We start from the raw sequence: 19,864 nt of genomic DNA, 5'->3' as shown, positions 1-19,864 counted from the left end.
TTTTACACGCTCTCTCCTTCTGGTCTACCTCCCACCTGCCTCTTTCCCACCCTCACTATACAAACAGGTTTTCCTCTATTTCTGTCACCCTGTGCACAAACTTCGTTTTCTCATTATTTATGTCTTTGGCACATGGTTGGTGATCCTAATGTGTGTTCATTAGGCTACATATTTCACACCACGTTTTCCGATTTATAGGATGGCTTGGTCTTTTTACACTTCTATGTTCATTTTTTACAGTGACTTTTAACAAAAGTAGTCAATCAAAGGACCCTAAAATAAATGCAGATGCAAATTTCAGAAGTATATGGCACACACTTGAAAATAAAGTCTGTCATTTATTTTTCCCCGTACCAAACCTGAGCTACACCAAATCTGACAGAACGTTCCACTTTTATAAAACGGTGATGATACCAAAAGTTACTCAGAACCATATTCATCTAAGTGCATCTTCCTGGATAAATCATACCTTCCCTATCCTAACTTCCACAGATCTCACATTCTATGTTCAGACTTGAACACAAGGAAAAAATATTGGCTTTTAACATTCCTAAAAGCATTATCAAATTCAAGTCAAAACTCTATCTTATTTTCTTAAATTACTAAATATGACTGTCTTCTATATGTAGCCCAAGCAATATCTTGAAAAATCAAACTTGGTCTTTTGTACCATTAGAAGCAAACAAGTGCAGAACCTCCCATCAACCATTATCCCACTCTCTACCTTAATTTACTTGTGCTTGATAATCCGCTTATGTGGTTTCCAATGTAGAGAAGAGGCAGAGGAAACAGCTTCAACAAAAAAAGAAAGAATATTTGGTTAGAACTCCAATAACCTCTTTTCTTTCACATACAAAAATGGTGACATTCACTCCCCATCAGTAAGCAAATCATTCTGATTTCCTTTCCCTGCAATGACTGTGAATTTTCCAGAATCCAAACCACATTCATGAGTTTCTCCATATGATCAAAATAATTAGGTGGGCAGTGATATCCATAATCATGTGGGGTGGGGGGATGGGAAGCTGGATAGAGATGAAAATTTTGACCTTGGCCACATTAGTAGACTATTTCCCCAAAGGAAGGCTCTGAGCAAGCACCTCTCTTGTCGGTGGGTTGGTGAGTTGAAGATGGGTATTTATAGTTTATTCAAGAGATTCCGAAGGCCTGTGCAAAGGTGTGCAAATTTCTGTTATCTACGCATATATGCATTTTTGTGGACAAAGGAAAAGGGTCATAGCTCTCATTGGAATGTCACACGGTTGGCGACCCTTTCAAAAAGTTGTGAATAGGGCCGGCCCCGTGGCTTAGCGGTTAAGTGCTCGCGCTCCACTACTCCACTCCCGGGTTCGGATCCCAGGCGCGCACCGACGCACTGCTTCTCCTGCCATGCTGAGGCTGCGTTCCACATACAGCAACTAGAAGGATGTGCAACTATGACATACAACTATCTACTGGGGCTTTGGGGAAAAAAAGGAGGAGGATTGGCAATAGATGTTAGCTCAGAGCCAGTCTTCCTCAGCAAAAAAGAGGAGGATTAGCATGGATGTTAGCTCAGGGCTGATTTTCCTCAAAAAAAAAAAAAAAAGTTGCGAATACCAGCCACATAACTTTGGAGTTACTTCATTTGCTTTAAAGGCCTAGAATGATTAAATAGCTACCAAAGTCAAACATGTACCCTGAGCTTGAATTAAGTTTACTGAACTCTGAGCTCCTGAATTATTTTCTGATTGTCAAGAGAAATACTGTTCAGAACACACAAACATAAGAACTAGTAAAACCTAGTCTTCTGGAAGTGGAAAAAATATACATCCTTTCATTAGTTTGTACAATAACTTTTAAGAACTTTTTAACTGATATAATAGTCCACAGCATCAAGATGAGTTCAACATTTCTTATTCCACTAAACAGACATTAAGCATGCAACTCAGACAAGACATCCTTTGAAAGGTTTTGAAATACTTTGTGCCATCTACAAAAAGAAAAGTTATAGAATTCTATTATCCAGGATATTTGCTCAAGAAAGAAGATATGAAGAGAGGCTAAAAGATCTAGGACCTTCCCCTTTATTTGTCAACATTCTGGCTAACAGCCTACAACTGACTCAACAATAACACAGCTGGTGATATTACAACTTCACAGATTCTCAGACATTGAAAAGAATCAGTTGCCCCTATTTCCATATATAATTCAAAATAAAAACAATATTGACTTCTAGTTTCTGGTTAACAGTAGGCTAGATTATTTGTGCTAATCCCCCTGCTGAAAACAATGAAAAATACTAGATAAAACAACTTAAAACCTTCACAAAAGCATGAAAGAACTGGGAAGATAGTGAGAAATACCTAGGCCAAAACTAACAGGAACAGAGAAACCCAGAGAGAAACAAGGGCGCCAGAGCACAGCAGAGTTGCATCTTCAAAGTTCTGATAAATTAGAACTCCACGCCTAACAAGAATATTTTTCAAAAACAAAGGAAAAATTTAGACTTTTTCAGACAAACAAAAATTAAGTGAATTTAAGCAGACCATCAGTAAATTCTAAAGGAGTTACTTCCATCAGGAGAAAAGTGAAAAGTGTGAAATGCAAAAAGGAAAGAAAGACAAAGGAAGCAGTAAATCTGTGGATAAATATAAACAAGCACTGAGGGTTGTTTTTAAAAAAGAAAATAAAAACGTATTGTGAGATTTAAATAGAGTATTAAAGTACTTGCCAACAAGAGCATATAAGCTGGGAGGAGAGGTACATGGAGGGAAAGCCCTTGCATTGTTGAGTGACAGTACAATCATTAGTCAACTTGAGAATCTGGTAAGTTAGCTGTGCCTGTTGTAATTCCCAGGGCAACACTAAAAGAAGAGAAATAGAAGAGGTCCTCCTCACATAATTAAACACTTTAATTCACCTGGAAGATTCAACTAGTTCTTTAGGCACCTAATGATACAGTCTCAAAATATATAAAATAAAAACAAGACAAAACAAAAACCTTACAGAAATATCAAGAGAAACACAAATCCACAATCAGAGATGATGGCTGTAACAATGTCTCCCACCCCACACGCTCGTAAAATGTGAGTGACATTCTCTTCCATCCAGAGGCAGGGTCTATGTCCCTTCCTCTTAAAACTGGATGGGGCTGTTTTGAGGAATAGAGTACAGTGGAAATGATGCTACGTGACCGCCGAGGCTAGGTCATAAAGAGCAATGCAGTTTTGGCTTTGCTGGCTGGGACACTCACCCTTGAAGACTTCAGCCACTATGTAACCATTCTGACTCCCTTGAGCCTGCCATTTTGTAAGGAAGCCCAAACTACCCTACATGGGTGACCACATGGAGAGGCCTGAGATTACAGTTAGAGAGATCAGTGACCAGCCTCCAGCTGCACTAAGCACTCCACCATTGTTTCAGCTCTGCCATTGTCCGTCTGCAACTGCACGGGAGCCCTAAGCCAGAACTGCCCGCTTGAGACCTTCCTGAATTCCTTCACCACAGTCACTGTGAGAAATAATACAATGATTATTGTTTTGAAACACTAAGTTATACAGCAAAAGCAAAAACTGGAACACAGATAAAACCTATCTACAAAAAACTTACAGCAAACAACATACTTAATGGTGAAAGGTTAAAAGCTTTCCTTTAAGATCAAAGATGCCCAGTAATACCATTTCTGTCAACATTGCACTAGAGGTCCTATGCTATACAGTAAGGCAAGTGAAAAAAAATAAAAGTTAGAATGTTGGAAAGAATAAAACAAAACTTTCATTTTTTTACAGATGATCTGATTGCAAATGTAGAAAAAATCCAAAAGAAACTACAAATAAATTACAAATATTCCATTATTTTGCAGATACAAAAATAATATACAAAAGAAATACAAAAATATGCACCTCTAATTTTCCAAATAATATATTTTTAAAAGATACATACAGTAGCAAAAAAAAAAAAAAAAAAGGACCTCAGAATACATCTAACAAAAATAAACTCTACAGAGAAAATTATAAAACTTTACTGGGGGCAATTAAAGAAGGGGTATGTATACCATGTTATACATACGGATCGAAAGATTCAATACTTGAAAGATGTCAGTTCATCCCAAATTGCTTTATAACTTCAATGCAATCCCAATCAAAATCCCAAAAGGTTATTTTTTTCTGAACCTTGACAAGCTGCTTCTAATATTCACAAAGAAATGTGAAGAACCAAGAACGAGGAGGAAAGACTTGCTCCACCAGATAATGAAACTGTTCATAAAGCTATAGTAATTAAGACTGTGGTAATGGTGCAGAACACACAGACAGACAGTGAGAAAGCACGGAGAGCCCAGAGGCAGATGCACGCACCTATGGACGGCAACACCACGGTGTGAAGGGCACAGAACTCAGGACAGCCACTTCAGCTGAGTCCGCAACAAGTGAGTGCCCACTGGGGAAAACCATGAAATCGGACCACACACAGAAATCAACTCCAAGCAGATTAAAAACCTAACTCTGAAAACCTATATACCTTTTATATAGAAAAATATCTTCATGACCTTAGAGTAAGGAAGAATTTCCTAAATAAGAAAAATAGTGGGCTGGCCACGTGGCTTGGCAGTTGAGTGCACACGCTCCACTACTGGCGGCCCAGGTTCGGATCCCGGGCGCGCACCGACGCACCGCTTCTCCGGCCACACTGAGGCTGCGTCCCACATACAGCAACTAGAAGGATGTGCAACTATGACATACAACTATCTACTGGGGCTTTGGGGGAAAAGAAGGAGGAGGATTGGCAACAGATGTTAGCTCAGAACCGGTCTTCCTCAGCAAAAAAAAAAGAGGAAGATTAGCATGGATGTTAGCTTAGGGCTGATCTTCCTCACAAAAAAAAAAAAGAAAAATAGTGACTAATCATAAAGGAAAAGACTGATAAAATTTAACTAAAATTAAGATTCCTTTTCATGACAAGGAATACATGATAAAGAAAATAAAAAGATATGCCACAGAGAGAGAAAATGTATTTGTAATACTGTACATAAATAACAAGAGGACTATTACTAATATATTTTTTTAAATTCCTACACAAATTAGTAAGAAAAAGACATCAACCCAATAGAAAAATGGGCATAAGTGCTGAACAGGTACTTCACAAAAGAGGATATCCAAATGGGCACTAAAAAATGAAAAGGTGCTCAACCTCATTAGTGACCAGGGAAATGCAACTTCAAGCCAAGAAAATGTCACTACACCTCCCAGGTTACCGCAATATGAAATGACTGGCACACCGAGGATTGGCCAGAATGTGGAGCAACGTGGACTTGCACGCACTTCTATCAGGAGTGTGAACTGGTACAGCCACCGTGGAGAACACTTGGACACCATCTATGAAAGCTGAAGATATGCACACCCAGGAGCCCACAGTCCCACTTCTTGATATACTTCCCAGAGAAACTCATGCACACCTGTTTTGGACTGAATTGTGTCCCCTCAAAATTCATATTCATTCTTTCCCAACCCTCCAGTGCAATGTATTTGGAGACAGGACCTTTACATAGGTAATTAAGGTTAAATGAGGTCATAAGGACAGGGCCCTGACCCAAGAGGACTGCTGTCCTTATAGAAAAGGAAGAGACACCACCTTGCTCCCTTCTCCAGAGGAAAGGCCATGTGAGGACACAGAGAGAAGGTGGCCGTCTACAAGCCAAGGAGAGAACTCTCACCAGAAACCAACCCTGCTGGCACCTTCATCTTGGACTTCCTGCTCCCAGAGCTGTGAGAAAATAAATCTCCGTTGTTTAAGCCCCCAGTCAGTGGTCTTTTGTTATGGCAGCCCTACCTGACTAACACATGTGCACTGAGATCCAACTAGAAGTATGTTCAGAGCAGTACTTTTTATTTTTCTAGCGCCCAAACTAAAAACTACCCAAATTACCATAAACAGTAAAACAGGTAAGTAAATTGTAGTATATTCATACAATGAAAATAAAAGAATATAGCAACACACAATATGGATGAATCTTACCGTTATAATAATGAGTGAAAGCAGAAAGATACAAAAGAATATATAGAATTTGATTCTCTTTATATAAAGTCCAAAAATAGGCAAAACTAAACTATACAATTCATAGATGCATACAACTTTAGAAAAATTACAAAGCAAGAAAATTATTATTACAAAAGTCAGAATAGTCGGTAAGGAGGATTTTGTGATCCAATCTCATGACCTGGGTAGTGGTTACAAGGGTAATTATTCATTCAATAATATATATATGTATAATGCCTTTTTTCCCTATGTATAGATCATAGTCCACAAATTTAAGATATTTAAAATATTTTAAAGTTTTTAAAAATTATACTATGTCTAAATTAAGCATAAGCAAGCCCAATAATATTTCGATTTTCCCATGATGACTGGGTTAATATCTTTCATATACTTCAACATTTTGTTTTTCTCATTTTGCAGATGGCCCTGATTGTTGATGCCATAAGCATGTGCTTAGTCAACCTGATGAATAATCCAGCGCCAGATGCCAGCATTTTTCCAGGCCTTAGAGACATCTCAGTGAACAAGCCATGTGAGGTGCTCACCCTCAAGGAACTGACAGTCTGATTTAAACGTTCCTAAATCCCAACGTCATTATAACACATTTCACACTGCTGTCGAGTTGTACAGGACTGCTCTAAGAATTACACGCCTGGCCTAAAGCCTGGCACCCAGCAACTGTTCAATAAAAGTTAGTTCCATCCACATTCCCAGGAAGGAACGGGAGGTCTCACGTTTCTAGTTTCACCATGGGAAAAACATGTGTTTCCACGTACAGTCACGCGTCGCTTAATGATGGGGACACATTCTGAAAAATGTGTTGTTAGGCAATTTCATCTTTGTGTAAACATCATCGAGTGTGCTTATACAAACCTAGATGGTATAGTCTACTACACACTCAGGATATATGGTACTAATCTTATGGCACCACCATAATATCTGCGGTCCATTGACCAAAACCTAGTTATGCAGCACATGACTGTATATCAAATTGTATTCTTCATTCCACTTATGGCTTTTATCAATCCAAGCTATAAATGAAAACTTAAAACAGAGATCAGCAAACTAGGGCCATGTCCAAATCCAGCCCACCTCTTGTTTATGTAAATAAAGTTTTATGAGAACACAATTACACTGATTCATTTATATAACATCTATGGCTGCTTTCATGGTACAGTGGCAGAGCTGAATAGTTGTAACAGAGATGGTCTGGCCCACAAAGCCTAAATACTTACTATCTTTTCCTTTACCAAAAAAGCTTGCCAATCCCTGACACAGGGCTTTGTCATTTCAGAAGACACACAGCATTTATTTAATGTCAATTTCTAAGCACACACTTTTACTATGTTACATTAACGGATAACTGAATGCTATAAAATCTTTATTAAGAAGTTTCCACCCAGTGCAACCAGGAAGCACAGCATGTATAGAAATGGACCTGTACTCTAAGATAAATTTGTATATTTTCACATCTTCCATCATATCTATATGTACTTTTCATCACATACCTTGACAGGAATTTTCTTGTCAAAATCAGGGAAGTGAATTATTTTATTTAGCTTGGACACATACAGTATCATTATGGTAGCTGCCATCTAAAGAAAAGGGGAGACAGAAACTTCAGCAAAATATCTGGAAAACAGATTCATCAAAAAGAAATACATTCCAAAAAATCCATTTTCTAGGTTCCAAAAAAAACACAACTATTTCTTGGGATATTAAAATTACTTTTCTTGCCACCATATGGATTCCATCAGAACCACAGGCAAAAAGTGTAACATCAAATATACTCACACACATCTCAAGGGGCTCAAGAAACACTGACAGGAGGAGAAAAGGAATGGTGTCCCCACAAGTGACCAGAGTGACCACAGTCAGCGAGGCCACTCGATCCTGGACCATGCTGTACATGGACTAAGCACATGGTCACCTTCCCCCTTAAAGTGAGTGTGAGGGTGGGGAGAGGGGGCAAACTCCACACATAAACACACTTTTTGTAAAGTCCAATATTTCTGTAACATAGAAGACAAATTAAGAGAAAAACAAATTTTAAAAGGGATTTATTTTTCTCTTCATCTAGCTGGTACTGCAAAAATGTCTCATTCAAATCCTATTAATCTGGAGCACACCAGGTATATTAGAAATACTCCAGATTATTAAGATGAAATCAAAGATTTTAATATCCTCTTCCTATGCAAATTTTAGAACTTATTCAATTTTCTCCATATTAGGATACAAAACTTTAAGGACTCCTTCAACATGATTATAATTTTAAACCTTGATCCTAATGAGTTTACAAACTTAATACTTACAATAGATTTATATAACTCAACTCCATCCTCAATTATAACTGTCCTTTGTATTTATTACTTACTTTATAATTCTTACAGAAATATACTAATACTTACATAAAATATTCTGTAATTCAGACTTTTAAAATTAGGTCTACTGGCTTCTTCCCCCAACAAACTGCAAATGGGAAAGGCTTTACCTTTATTGAGTACAAACCAGTGGACTGAGCTGCCTTGGGTTACAGAGGGCACGTTATCACACAGTCCCTCATCTTTCAATGTGCTTTTCCCTACATATTTTCACACTGAAACATGCAGATAATATAATTTTTGACCTTAAGGAAACATATTGTTTCCTTGTTATTATTACTTTCTCCCTAAAATGATTTGCAAAACCCAACGTTGCTAATAATGATATTAGCAAAACATTTAACCAGAATAATGTTTAATCATATAAATGGCAGCCTTTTCCAGATACACAATTAAAAATTTAGTTAACAGATACAATTTTCATAATTTTAAGCTGTTCTCCCTATAAATTAAAGCAAAACAAAAAATCTTTGGTGCCTGTTACAGCTTGCCTACTGGAAATCACCAGCATACGACCAAAACAGTAAACAAACCACAAATTAATATTAATGGAAAACTTCAGGAACAGCCAAATGGGGTTAGTCTGAAAGCTTATCCAAGCTCATACTTAAGAACAAAAATCACAAATTGCAGGAAGCAAACTGCAAACATGTTTTGCTTGGCCCATAGAGAGTTTTATAAAAATCTGAATTTGTTGCCAGCATTTACAAATGAGAGATATGAGGTAAAAATTCACTCCCTCCTTCTCTTGAAAAAACTCCCGATTTCTGACAATAAGAGCAGAACGGGCCTTCTGTCATCTCCCTCACCCTTTTCCTCAGGGACAGCGGCGTAAAACTGAATATCAAGTGCAAGTTGGGGCAACTGTGCTCACCCCCCCACCCTGGCCCCCAGGCCATTCATCTGTTACCTACGAGGCCTTGGAGCTTTCACTCTTCTGGCTCCTTGCTTTAGGGTAATTAAATTCAATTAAGGAAGTTAAAATAAGTAGTTGCTTTTCCTACAAATACAACTGTTCCTAAATTGTAGAATGAAATAAAATGTGTGTCAATATTTCATGGTGTTTCACCAAGGGTACCATGATCTCTGGTCCTCTGCCAGCGGAATAAATTTGTAGGCCACAGACTTAAACACAAGCACTTAAAACTCCATCATGTAGGGGCCGGCCCGGTTGGCGTAGAGGTTAGGTTCGCGAGTCCTGCTTGGGCAGCCCGGGATTCGCCAGTTCAGATCCTGGGCGTGGACATGGCCACCGCTCATCAAGCCATGCTGAGGCGGCATCCCACACAACTAGAAGGATGTACCCCTATGACATACAACTGTCTACTGGGGCTTTGGGGAGAAAACAGGAAAAAAGGAAGAAGATTGGTGACAGATGTTAGCTCAGGGCCAATCTTCCTAAAAAATAAAAATTTCACCATGTATACTTATGACTAATTATGAGGTTAATTTATTTTTTTTACTTACCTGTCCAATTCCAAGAACAACTGGTGATGGGAAACTGCAAAGAACATAGAATAACAAACAATTGAGCAACTCATAAAAATTTGAAGTCTATAATACATAATGACAGGAGTTACTAAAAAGTCTTAGACTTCACTTTTCAGTTTTAGACAATGAAAACTTAACATCAAATTTGTTCACTTTTCATTTTATTTCTTTTTCATTTTTTAAACTGATTGTTGCTAAACTTGGCAATCTTCTATTGCCCCTTGAGGCATATTGTCATTATATTAAGAGACAACATGGTTGTGTATGCAGAAAGCCAAAATAATCTGCAGAGAAGTTATTAGAATTAATAAATAACTTTAGCAAGGCTACTGGATACAAGATGAATATATGAAAAAAATCATTTATATATCTATATACCAGAAGAAACAAAGAAAATGAACATTTTAAAGACATCATTTGCAATAGCACCAAAAAAACATCAAATAACACTAACTGGAGATTATATGGTATTAAGGAATTACTTTTACTTTGTTAAATATAAAATGATACTGGGGTGGTGTCTTTTTAAAACCAACGAGTCCTTCTTATCCTTTAGAAATACATATTGACATGCATATGATGATATATTTTTATTTGTTTCAAAATAATCTGGGGGAAATGGTGGGATTGAGTGGAGGAGGGATATAAACAGAACAAGATTATTGAGACTGGTGACAGCTACATGGTGATTCATTATACTATGTTTTTTAAATAATATACCCAGGAAAAAATCTAATAAAAGATTTCTAAGAAAGACCTCTAAATAGAAAACTATAAATCAACATTTAAAAAACTAAAGAAACTCTGGGGCCAGCCTGGTCGCATAGCAGTTAAGTGTGTGCCCTCCATTTCGGCAGCCCAGGTTCGCAGGTTCGGATCCCAGGCGCAGACCGATGCACCACTTGTCAAGCCATGCTGTGGCAGCATCCCATATAAAGTAGAGGAAGATGGGCACAGATGTTAGCCCAGGGCCAATCTTCCTCGGCAAAAAGAGGAGGATTGGCATCAGATGTTAGCTCAGGGCTGATCTTCCTCACCAAAAAAAAAAAAAAAAAAAAAATTAAAGAAACCCTAAATAAAGATCATAGATTGGAAACTCCATATTGTAATGAGGCGCATTATCCTCCAGCTGATGTGTAAAATCAATGCAATCTCTGAAAAAAATAGCAGCAGGTATTTTGTGGAAACTGACAAACTGATCCCAAAACTGAATGGAAAGGCAGAGAGCAAAAATTACTAAGATAATCTTGAAGAAGAACAAGGTTAGAGGAATGATTCTACTGGATGCCAGGATTCATTTTAAAGTTACAATAAATGATACAGTGTGATATGTGCACAACAGTCCAACAGGACAAGGGAAGAGAACAGAGATGGGGACAGATACACACACATACAAACTGCTGATTCATGATAAAGATGACGGTACAGAGCAGCTGGGAAAAGAAGGTCTTTCAACAAATGGCACTGAGTAATTTGGATACAGAATCCTGACCCCTACCTCACACCATACTTAACATTCTCTCAGGCTACTAAAAAAGGGGGAATATCACCAAAAAAAAAAAAATTCCTCAGTTCTCAACCTGTCTGTCAGAGGAAAATATACCTATTTCAGCTAGGGCTAAAGGAGAATAAAGAACCAACCTACCTTATCAGAGAAAACAGAATGAATGTCTGGACAGTATTACCATGAGAATAAAATTAACTCTGGTTAATTTTATTAACCAGATGGTGGATGCCGGGCTGTGCCACCCAGACACCCCCTTCTGGACTGAAGCACTCATTCCCCAGTTGCCCAAGAGTGTCCTCAGCTGAAGCTCATCCTCTCCTTAAGAGTAGCCTGCATTTCAATTGCTGGTCTAATGCAGGGGAATCAAGGCCAGGGTCCCTCCCCCTAATTCTGGACAACTCCGTAGAGCCCTCTCAGCTCCAGAGCCCCTGGGTCAGGCTTTGTTGTGACTGCAGTACAGCCCACCCTCTCCCTCTGCCTAACCCTGCATCCCTCACTCCCCCATAGGAGTGGATCCCAAGAGCATTCCTCAATATACTTCCTTCCTGGAGAAAACTACCTACTGCGTCATACACAACAATAAGACAACAACATAAACAAACAGTAAAACAACAACAAAAGGCTTACAAAGGTAGACAAAGAGCCCAGCCTAGAAGAAAATATAATATGTGAAGAGAAGGAACTCTTCATAATTGCTTCCAGCTACAGAACACCTTAATAAGAACAAGACATCAATAAAACAAGAGCTCAAAATTGAGACAATAAAACAGTCAAACAAGATGAAAAGGGAGCATACAGATCTAAGGAAACCAACTGAGGACCAAAACAACACAACTGCCACACGAACAATTTGGAAACAACATGGTACTAAACGGCCACTGCTGAAAACTGAATTACCAACACTGGAGGTAATCACAGTGAATGCAGAGGAAAAAAACAAACTCTCAAAGATAAATAGATATGGAAGCCAAACACCACCATATAGGGCTAAGTGCTGTGTCTGTGTGAAGAACTCAATAAAGAGAGAAGAAAATGATTCAAAAATAAAAGACAAATTCGTTTCCTCGACATGAGGAAAAAAAATAAACTGAATTTTCAGATCTAAAAGCACACCGTCTTAGAGAAAAATCTGTTAAAGAATGTTCAACATGATTAAAGCAGCAGCCATGAACTCTCCATAAAAAAACTACCTGACAATGGAATCAGACAATTAGAAGCCAAATCAAAATAATGAACTTGGGAATGGAGACACTGTGGCAAAACGGCTGTTGCTGACTGCTGCATCATTTAAATATAGCAGAGATTCAAACAACTGTGGGACTACAATTACCCAGCAGGACGCTACATTATCAAAGGAGATTCGGAGAGAGGGAGACGGGAAGGAGCGTGCAAGTGTTCTCATCTTGCACGGCAGAGAGGTCATCCATAACGTCAAAAATGGAAACGTGTGTTTACAAAATAAACATAATGACTTCAACTTCTTAATGTTTTTCATGACTTCTCAATCTTGGAGGGATCTTTTAAGAAATATTAACTCTTGTAGTAAAGAAACACATATTTGAAAGTCAACAATCCTTTTAGTTGAACTTTAATCTCTTTTCTCCGTTCAATTCAGTTAAAACTAAATTTCATACGTACATGCAACTTGCAATCCCCACCTTAAATAAGCCTTCAAACGCAGCCAGCATGACTAATGGTGGGACAACCCTGATATGATGCAATATGAAGTTCACAGGGTCAGCTATGAAGCAGTCTTGCCAAAAATGTTTAATCTGAATGTAATCAAGCCTTTAGATCTAACTTTCGGTTAAGAAATAAAGTAAAATAAGTTAAATGAGACTTCAAAAAATAAATCAGACAATCCACAATATGCGACATCTTACAAGACACCCAGCCCAGGCTTTTCAAAAAGTCAATATCACAGGGAAAGGGGGGGATGGGGGCCTTTTCTAGATTAAAATAAACTAAAAAGACATAACTCCATACATTGCATGAAGCTTGACTGGATCTTGATTCAAATGTTTAAAACAACCATAAAAACATCTTGGGGACAATTGAGATGATTATAGATTTTGTATTATATTATTTTAGGAAATTATTGTTAAGTTTGTTAAGAGCAAAAATGACACTCTGTAGGAGAATACCCATACTTCACGAGAGGCATATTGAAGTATTTCAGAGTGAAGTATCATGATGTTCGCAACTTACTGTCAACAGTTTAAGGAGAAAAATGCAAATAAAGCAAAATGTTAACTATTGCATCTCAGTGGTATGTACATGGGTGTTCACTGTACTCTGCTTTCCATTTTTCTGTATGCTTGAAATTTTCATAATAAAAAGTGGTGGGGAACCTAGGTGAGCCTCAAAAAAATTAATTAAATGAAAGCCCCCTTTCTCCAACTTCTTTTTGGATTAAAGAAAATGATTTACGGGACCGGCCCAGTGGCATAGTGGTTAAATTCAGCACGCTCAACTTTGGCGGCCCTGGTTTGCCAGTCGGATCCCAGGTGTGGACCTATACCACTCATCAAGCCATGCTGTGGCGGCAACCCACATACAAAATAGGGGAAGACTGGCACAGAAATTAGCTCAGGGCCAATCTTCCTCAAGCAAAAAAAAAAAAAAAGGAGGAAGACTGGCAACAGATGTTAGCTCGGGGCCAATCCTCCTCACCAAAAAAAAGAAGAAAAGTTATAAATAAATGAGTAAATAAGTAGCATCTATAATATGGGCCCATTTATATAAAAATAATTCAATCTGTGCATCTATGTTTCCAATTGATCTGTCTAAAATTATTGCCTAATGTGAATTACAGTAATTTTTAAAACTTTACTTTTGTTTGAATTCTTTATAATGATCACAATAGAATGAATTTTCTTTTAAAAAAATTAGATATTTCAAGATATTGATTCTAGGTAATGGGAATATGGATAATTATTATTGTCTTCTTTGTACATCTTTGTATTTAAATAATCCCAATTTCTTAACTGAATTCTTGTAAGAGTGAATGCAAGGAAGTGACGACAGTATGTGTACACAACTCTTTGAAGAGCCTGACTCTGAAAGGAACAGAGAAATCCACGTAGGATCAAGGGAAGGTTTACATTTGCTTGAGAAGCTAGCACGTTTTTTGTTTTGTTTTGTTTTGTTTTTGCTGAGGAAGATTTGCCCTGAGCTAACATCTGCTGCCAATCTTCCTCTTTTCGTATGTGAGCTGCCGTCACAGCACGGCTACTGACAGACGAGAGGTGTAGGTCTACACCCAGTAACCTGGGCCACAGAAGCAGAGCACACTGAACTTAACCACTAGGCCATGGGGGGCTGGCCCAAGAACATGTTTTTAAGCTGACAGAAGTTGCTGATGCCAATGGAAGGAGGCGGGTGGAGCGGACCCCAGAAGTGCACATCTGGGCCTTCCACAGGAACAAAGCGCTCCTCCATCGTAGCAGGAAGGACATGGAGGGGCTTCATTGGACAGTTTCTATTTTCTCACTGAAGCATCAGAGAAGGAGTGTGGAGGATGGGGCTATAGAAGGTTTCAGGATGAAGGAGAAAGCCTGAAAGAGCTATTTCTGAGACAAAGAGAGCTGGTTGAGGTTTGTGATCAACAATTCGAAGTCAACTGAGCCAGCCCAGAAGTAGCTTCTGATTCGCTGGACCACCGGCCAAGGCGGGAGCGGGAAAGGAGCACATGGCTCCAGAGTGGCTCTCCTCTCCGCGGCACCAGGATCCGCTGGACCAGGAGGGAAGGGACGCCTGGAGGGTGGTGTGGCAGAAAGAGCTAGGCGGAGACTTGGAGCGGAGCAGTCACACTGAGCACAGTCACACTGAGCACGCGGCCCTGGGAGTGACCATGGGAAGTTTAAGGAGACCGGCTGCGATGGTTCCACACGTGGATCCTGATGTCCGATGGCTGACACGAATCCGGGGGAGAGGAAGACCAGGACTCTTCACTGAAGGAGTCACAGGAGCTCAGGAGTCATTACAGAGGACGGAAAGGGAGTGGTCAAGTCAGAGTCTCCAGGGAGCTATGTCTCCAGGGAGCTATGAGGACCCAGCCCACCTCCTGGCCATGCCTGGAGAGAGACCAAGATCCAGCTCTGACCGAGGGGCCACAAGGAGCAGCGTCTTCAGGGGAGAGCAGGTTTTCACCAAAGTAAGAGAAAATTAGGAGTTGTTTTTGTTTTTTAAGAAGGACTTCCAGTTCCCACCAGTGGAGACTCTGATTCAATAGCTTTTATAAAAACCTCTCCAAGTAGTTCACATTACCAGGCAAGTTTGGAAACCACTGTGTTAAATGAGCCCAAAGCCCTGGGATGCATCAAGAAGTAGACGCACGGCAAATACAGGGCACATACTTGTTGAACTGAGTACAACCAGGCTCTACATTTTTATTAAGTACCATTAGTAAATTTTTGCGTGTCATAGAGAATAGTATTAAAATGGCAACCAAAAAACAACTCCAGACCACCTGCACAACCCTCATGAATCTGATTTCGAAGAACCACTAGTATAACCAACTGGCCACAGATTCTTAGATGACCTTGCTTTTCTCCCCCAAGAGGGTCACATCATTCAAAGACCTCTGTTGAACCATGTAACTCTAAGATTACAATAAACTAAAACTAACAAATAACTAAGACCACCCATCAATCTTATACCCCAGCCAGAAACAATCTGCTTAAAATGGAAGAGAAAAAACATCCTCTGAGCTACAGTCCCCTGACCCTGTGAATTAGGTAATTACCAAAAGGCCTTCCTTCCATCCTACAACACAACAGCCTATCCTCAAACAGCTAATGTTTGGATCACATTTCTAAGGTTTATTGTTGTAACCAAATCACCCCAACCCTTCTCCCCTCAAAAAGGTGCTCCTAAAGCATTTTGAGATGAGAGAATAAACAATGGTATTTGAACACGGTTCTGCAACTGTGTAATATATTACATTACGGAAATGTGAAACGGCTACATATAAGGGTTATAAGGGTTTTGCCTCGCTGAGACAAAAACTCGATTTCCTCCTTCAATCAGAGAACTCAAAATTTTAAAGATGGAAAGGCTAGAGCATGAGATATCTCATAGAACAATTCTTCCTGGTTGGACACTGCCCTTCATCGTCCAAGCCCTTCACCAGTGTTTACTGGTCCTGCTTCCAGCAAGAAGACGCATGTTCCTGGAGGCCCTGACTGTGCCCAGAGAGCACACTGCTCACTCAAGTGCAGAAAGTAGAGACTCTTCTTCAGACTTCATCTGACAAAACTGCCGACCACTCCCAAAAAAGCCTATTGATAGCATTCTCTTGTTTTTTATCGTAGGTGTTTAAGTTTTCTTTCATTAGCTTGCCTTGTATGTGTTAAACGGTCCAGGTTTAAGTATGTGTTCATTCTAATTTCTTTGACGCAGGGTTTGCTTCCCACGGACACAGTAAGCACGCGGCAACACTGGTAGAGACCTTATAAAGAACACCAATAGCCATAGGATCCCCCCAAAATCTCCAATCCATCCCTTCTCTCCATATCCGCTGCGACCCCCACCCCAGTCCAAGCCATCTCTTAGAATTCTAATTATTCATTAGAATGCTGCAATCCTTCCTAGCTCCTCTCTCTGCTTCCAATACCATAGTTCTCCAACCAGCCCAAGAAATCTTTTTAATTACACAAATTGTCACGTCACTTCCCATGCTAAAACCTTCCAAGGGACTTCCAATTGCATTTAGACTGAAATTAAAACTATTTATCATGGTCTCCCTGCTTCCACCCTGGTCCCCTAATACCTGCTCTCAACCCAGCAGCCAGAGTGATTTAGATCATGTTATTCCTCTGCTCAGCACCTTCCAGTGACTCTCAATCTCCCTCAGAGCTTCAACCGTGGCCGCAAAGGCCCTACACAATCTAGGAATCCATCACCCTGGGACCCCATCTACTACCTTTCCCACCCAAACTCCTTACTCTTCCATGCCTGGAATGTTCTTCCTCCACCTCCTTCACCTCACTCATGTCTTGGCTCAAATGTCACCTCAGCAAAGCTTCACTGATCATGGTGAGATGCAAATTCTTTCCCACGCCCACACTCCCCAACTCCCTTTCCTGCTTTGTTTTTTTCCTCCTGACCACACAGCCACATCTGACATGATATAAATCCTACTAGTTGATTTATTGATCCACTAGAAAGCTCCCTGTAAGCTCCAGGAGGATGTATGTACACTCCATGACATTTGGGATTTTAATCCGCTTTATTCAAGTCTGTATCCCAACTGCCTAGAACAGTGCCTGGCACATCACAGGTGCTTCATAAAAATCACCAAATGAATGAGAATCAGACCCTGCCTTCCCTGTCCACCTTCCCATCATGTCTCCCACCTTCTCCCACTTGCTCATTCAGTTTCAGCCCAGTGGCCTCCTCTCTGTTCCTCCAGCAGGACAAGCGCATGCCCACTTCGGCACATTCCCTTCTGGGAGGAATGCTGGAACGCCAACACTCCACCCCAGGCACTCTCGTATCATACCTGAAATCACCTTGCTTATTCAAGACGCCACTCGTTTATTTTCTGTCTCTACCACTAACGTGGAGTCTCCAGGGCAGGGGTTCTGTATTGTTCACAGCTGCCTCCCTGGTGCTTGCCACGGGCTTGGCTCATAGCAGTTGCTGAGTAAACGTCCTCTGCAGGTGCACCGTGCCGGGCTCACGAGGCTCAGCTTTCTCAAGTGCAAAATAAGAAGGCCGAAGACACTCTCTGAGGTTTTTTTCAGGCTCTTTATAAAATTCTGATTTTACAGTCTTGTAGCACAGCATAGTTTACAAAGAGCCCTCGCTCTTTGCATGACAGCTCATGCAAAGCTCTGGGAGGTAATTAACATGGTTGCAATTTTCCAGCTTCTGCATCTGAGAAAACTGCTGACTTTGAGACTGGCCCAAGAGGCCGAGCTATTAAATGGCGGGGCTGGGTCTAAATCCACAGTGCTTTCAACGCTGCTACAACCAAAGCAGAATTCAACAGGATTCTCTAGTCCTTAAAATAGGTTCAAGGAATCACAAATTTGCTGGTTTACTGTACACTAATCCAAAACAGTACTTCTAATAGTTTTCAAGTGAACTTCTGTTTTCCATGAAGGTGCTGGTACTTGAGAATGACCAAACAACACGAATAAGCCTCTCCGCTTCAGGCCTCATCCGACTGTTGAACAGCTAGGTGTGCACGAAGCCCCGCCCACCTTTCCGGTCACACTCGATCGCTGCGTCAGCGAGCCCGGGGCGCAGCTCTCCCGGCGGGGCGCGGCGCCCTGCAGGAGCGGGCGGTGAGGGCGCCGCCTCTCCGAGGGCAGAGCGACTCTGTAGGTCGCGAAGACGGTCCGGGCCTGTGGCAACGCGCTCACTGTGCGGAGCACACAGCCCCCCGCGTTGGCTCGGAGTCCGCAGACTCCCGGCTCTGTCCCCGCCCGCCCGCTGACCCGGCGCGGCCGAAGTGCACGGAGGGCAGGGCAGCCCCGCGCTCCGCGCCACCTCCCCGCCAGGGACCTCGGGGTCCGGCCAGCCTGGCCCGGCGCGGCGCCGGAAAGTCCCGGACAGTCGCTTCCGCGCAGCCGGGCGCCCCCGTGGGCCCTGCCCGGACCCTGCGCCCGCCTCACCGGTAGGTGGTCAGCAGCGCCTCGTTGACCAGCACGATGAGGAAGGAGCAGGTCCCGTAGAAGAGCGCCGACAGCAGCTGCACCACCCGCAGGGGCAGCTCTGCGGGCGCGCCGTCCCCGCCCGCGCCCTCGGCCTGGCAGCCGGCGCTCACGTTCCGCGGCCGCCCCCCGGGCCCCGCTCCGGGCCGCCCCGCCCCAGTTCCGTCCCCGCCCCGCCGGCCGAGAGCGCGCGGCCGAGACTGGAAGGGCCGCGGCGCGCACCCCGCCTGCCTGCGCCCGGGAGCGCCCAGGGCCGCGCGGAGGAGCGGGGGGGCCGGAGCGGGTCCTAAATGCCCGCGTCTAAGCACCTCCTCCTGACTCGTCCCAGGGGACAAGAGAAACCGGCCTGAGAGTGAGAGAGCCCTGCCCCTTCCAGACTGCTCTCTGGGGAGAAACGCTTCAGTTTAAGTCTTAGCGTTTGTTTTGCTTTTTTTCCCTACTTTTTTTAACATATAATTTACATACAATGAAATGCAGATTTTACGAGTCCATAATTCGATGTTTTGACAAATGCATACACACATGTAACCACCCAAATCAAAACAGAACATTTCCATCATCCCCAAAATTGCCCTTTGTGCCCCACTGAAGTTAATACCCCCATTCTGATTTCTATTACCTAGGTCAGATTTGCTTTTTCTAGAATTTCATGTTTCATATAAATTGGGTATGTACTCTTTTAAGCCTTTTGTCGCTAGTTTATTATTTTTGTCTCACCCATGTTGTTTCTTTCTTTTCATGGTTGAATAACTACTACCATTTGTTTATCCGTTCACCAGCTGATGGGCACGTTGGTAGTTTCCAGT

At 41.4% G+C, this 19,864-nt stretch overlaps 1 protein-coding gene across 1 annotated transcript in view; it reads right to left on the bottom strand.

Moving 5' to 3' along the window:
* The window catches only part of SLC35D2 (solute carrier family 35 member D2), a 47,552-nt gene that overhangs the window by 24,875 nt on the left and 2,813 nt on the right, over window positions 1-19,864 (bottom strand). The window contains 4 exon segments of the mRNA XM_087444843.1: window positions 725-792; window positions 7,524-7,610; window positions 9,864-9,897; window positions 19,020-19,442. Of these exon segments, the coding sequence (XP_087300969.1) occupies window positions 725-792; window positions 7,524-7,610; window positions 9,864-9,897; window positions 19,020-19,442 (612 nt within the window).

The sequence above is a fragment of the Ceratotherium simum genome, chromosome 20, assembly GCF_057802395.1.
Source record: "Ceratotherium simum simum isolate JZ-2026a chromosome 20, ASM5780239v1, whole genome shotgun sequence".
Lineage (NCBI taxonomy): Eukaryota > Metazoa > Chordata > Mammalia > Perissodactyla > Rhinocerotidae > Ceratotherium > Ceratotherium simum.
Note: the sequence above shows the minus strand (reverse complement) of the source record. Positions and strands in the feature narration are given on the sequence as shown.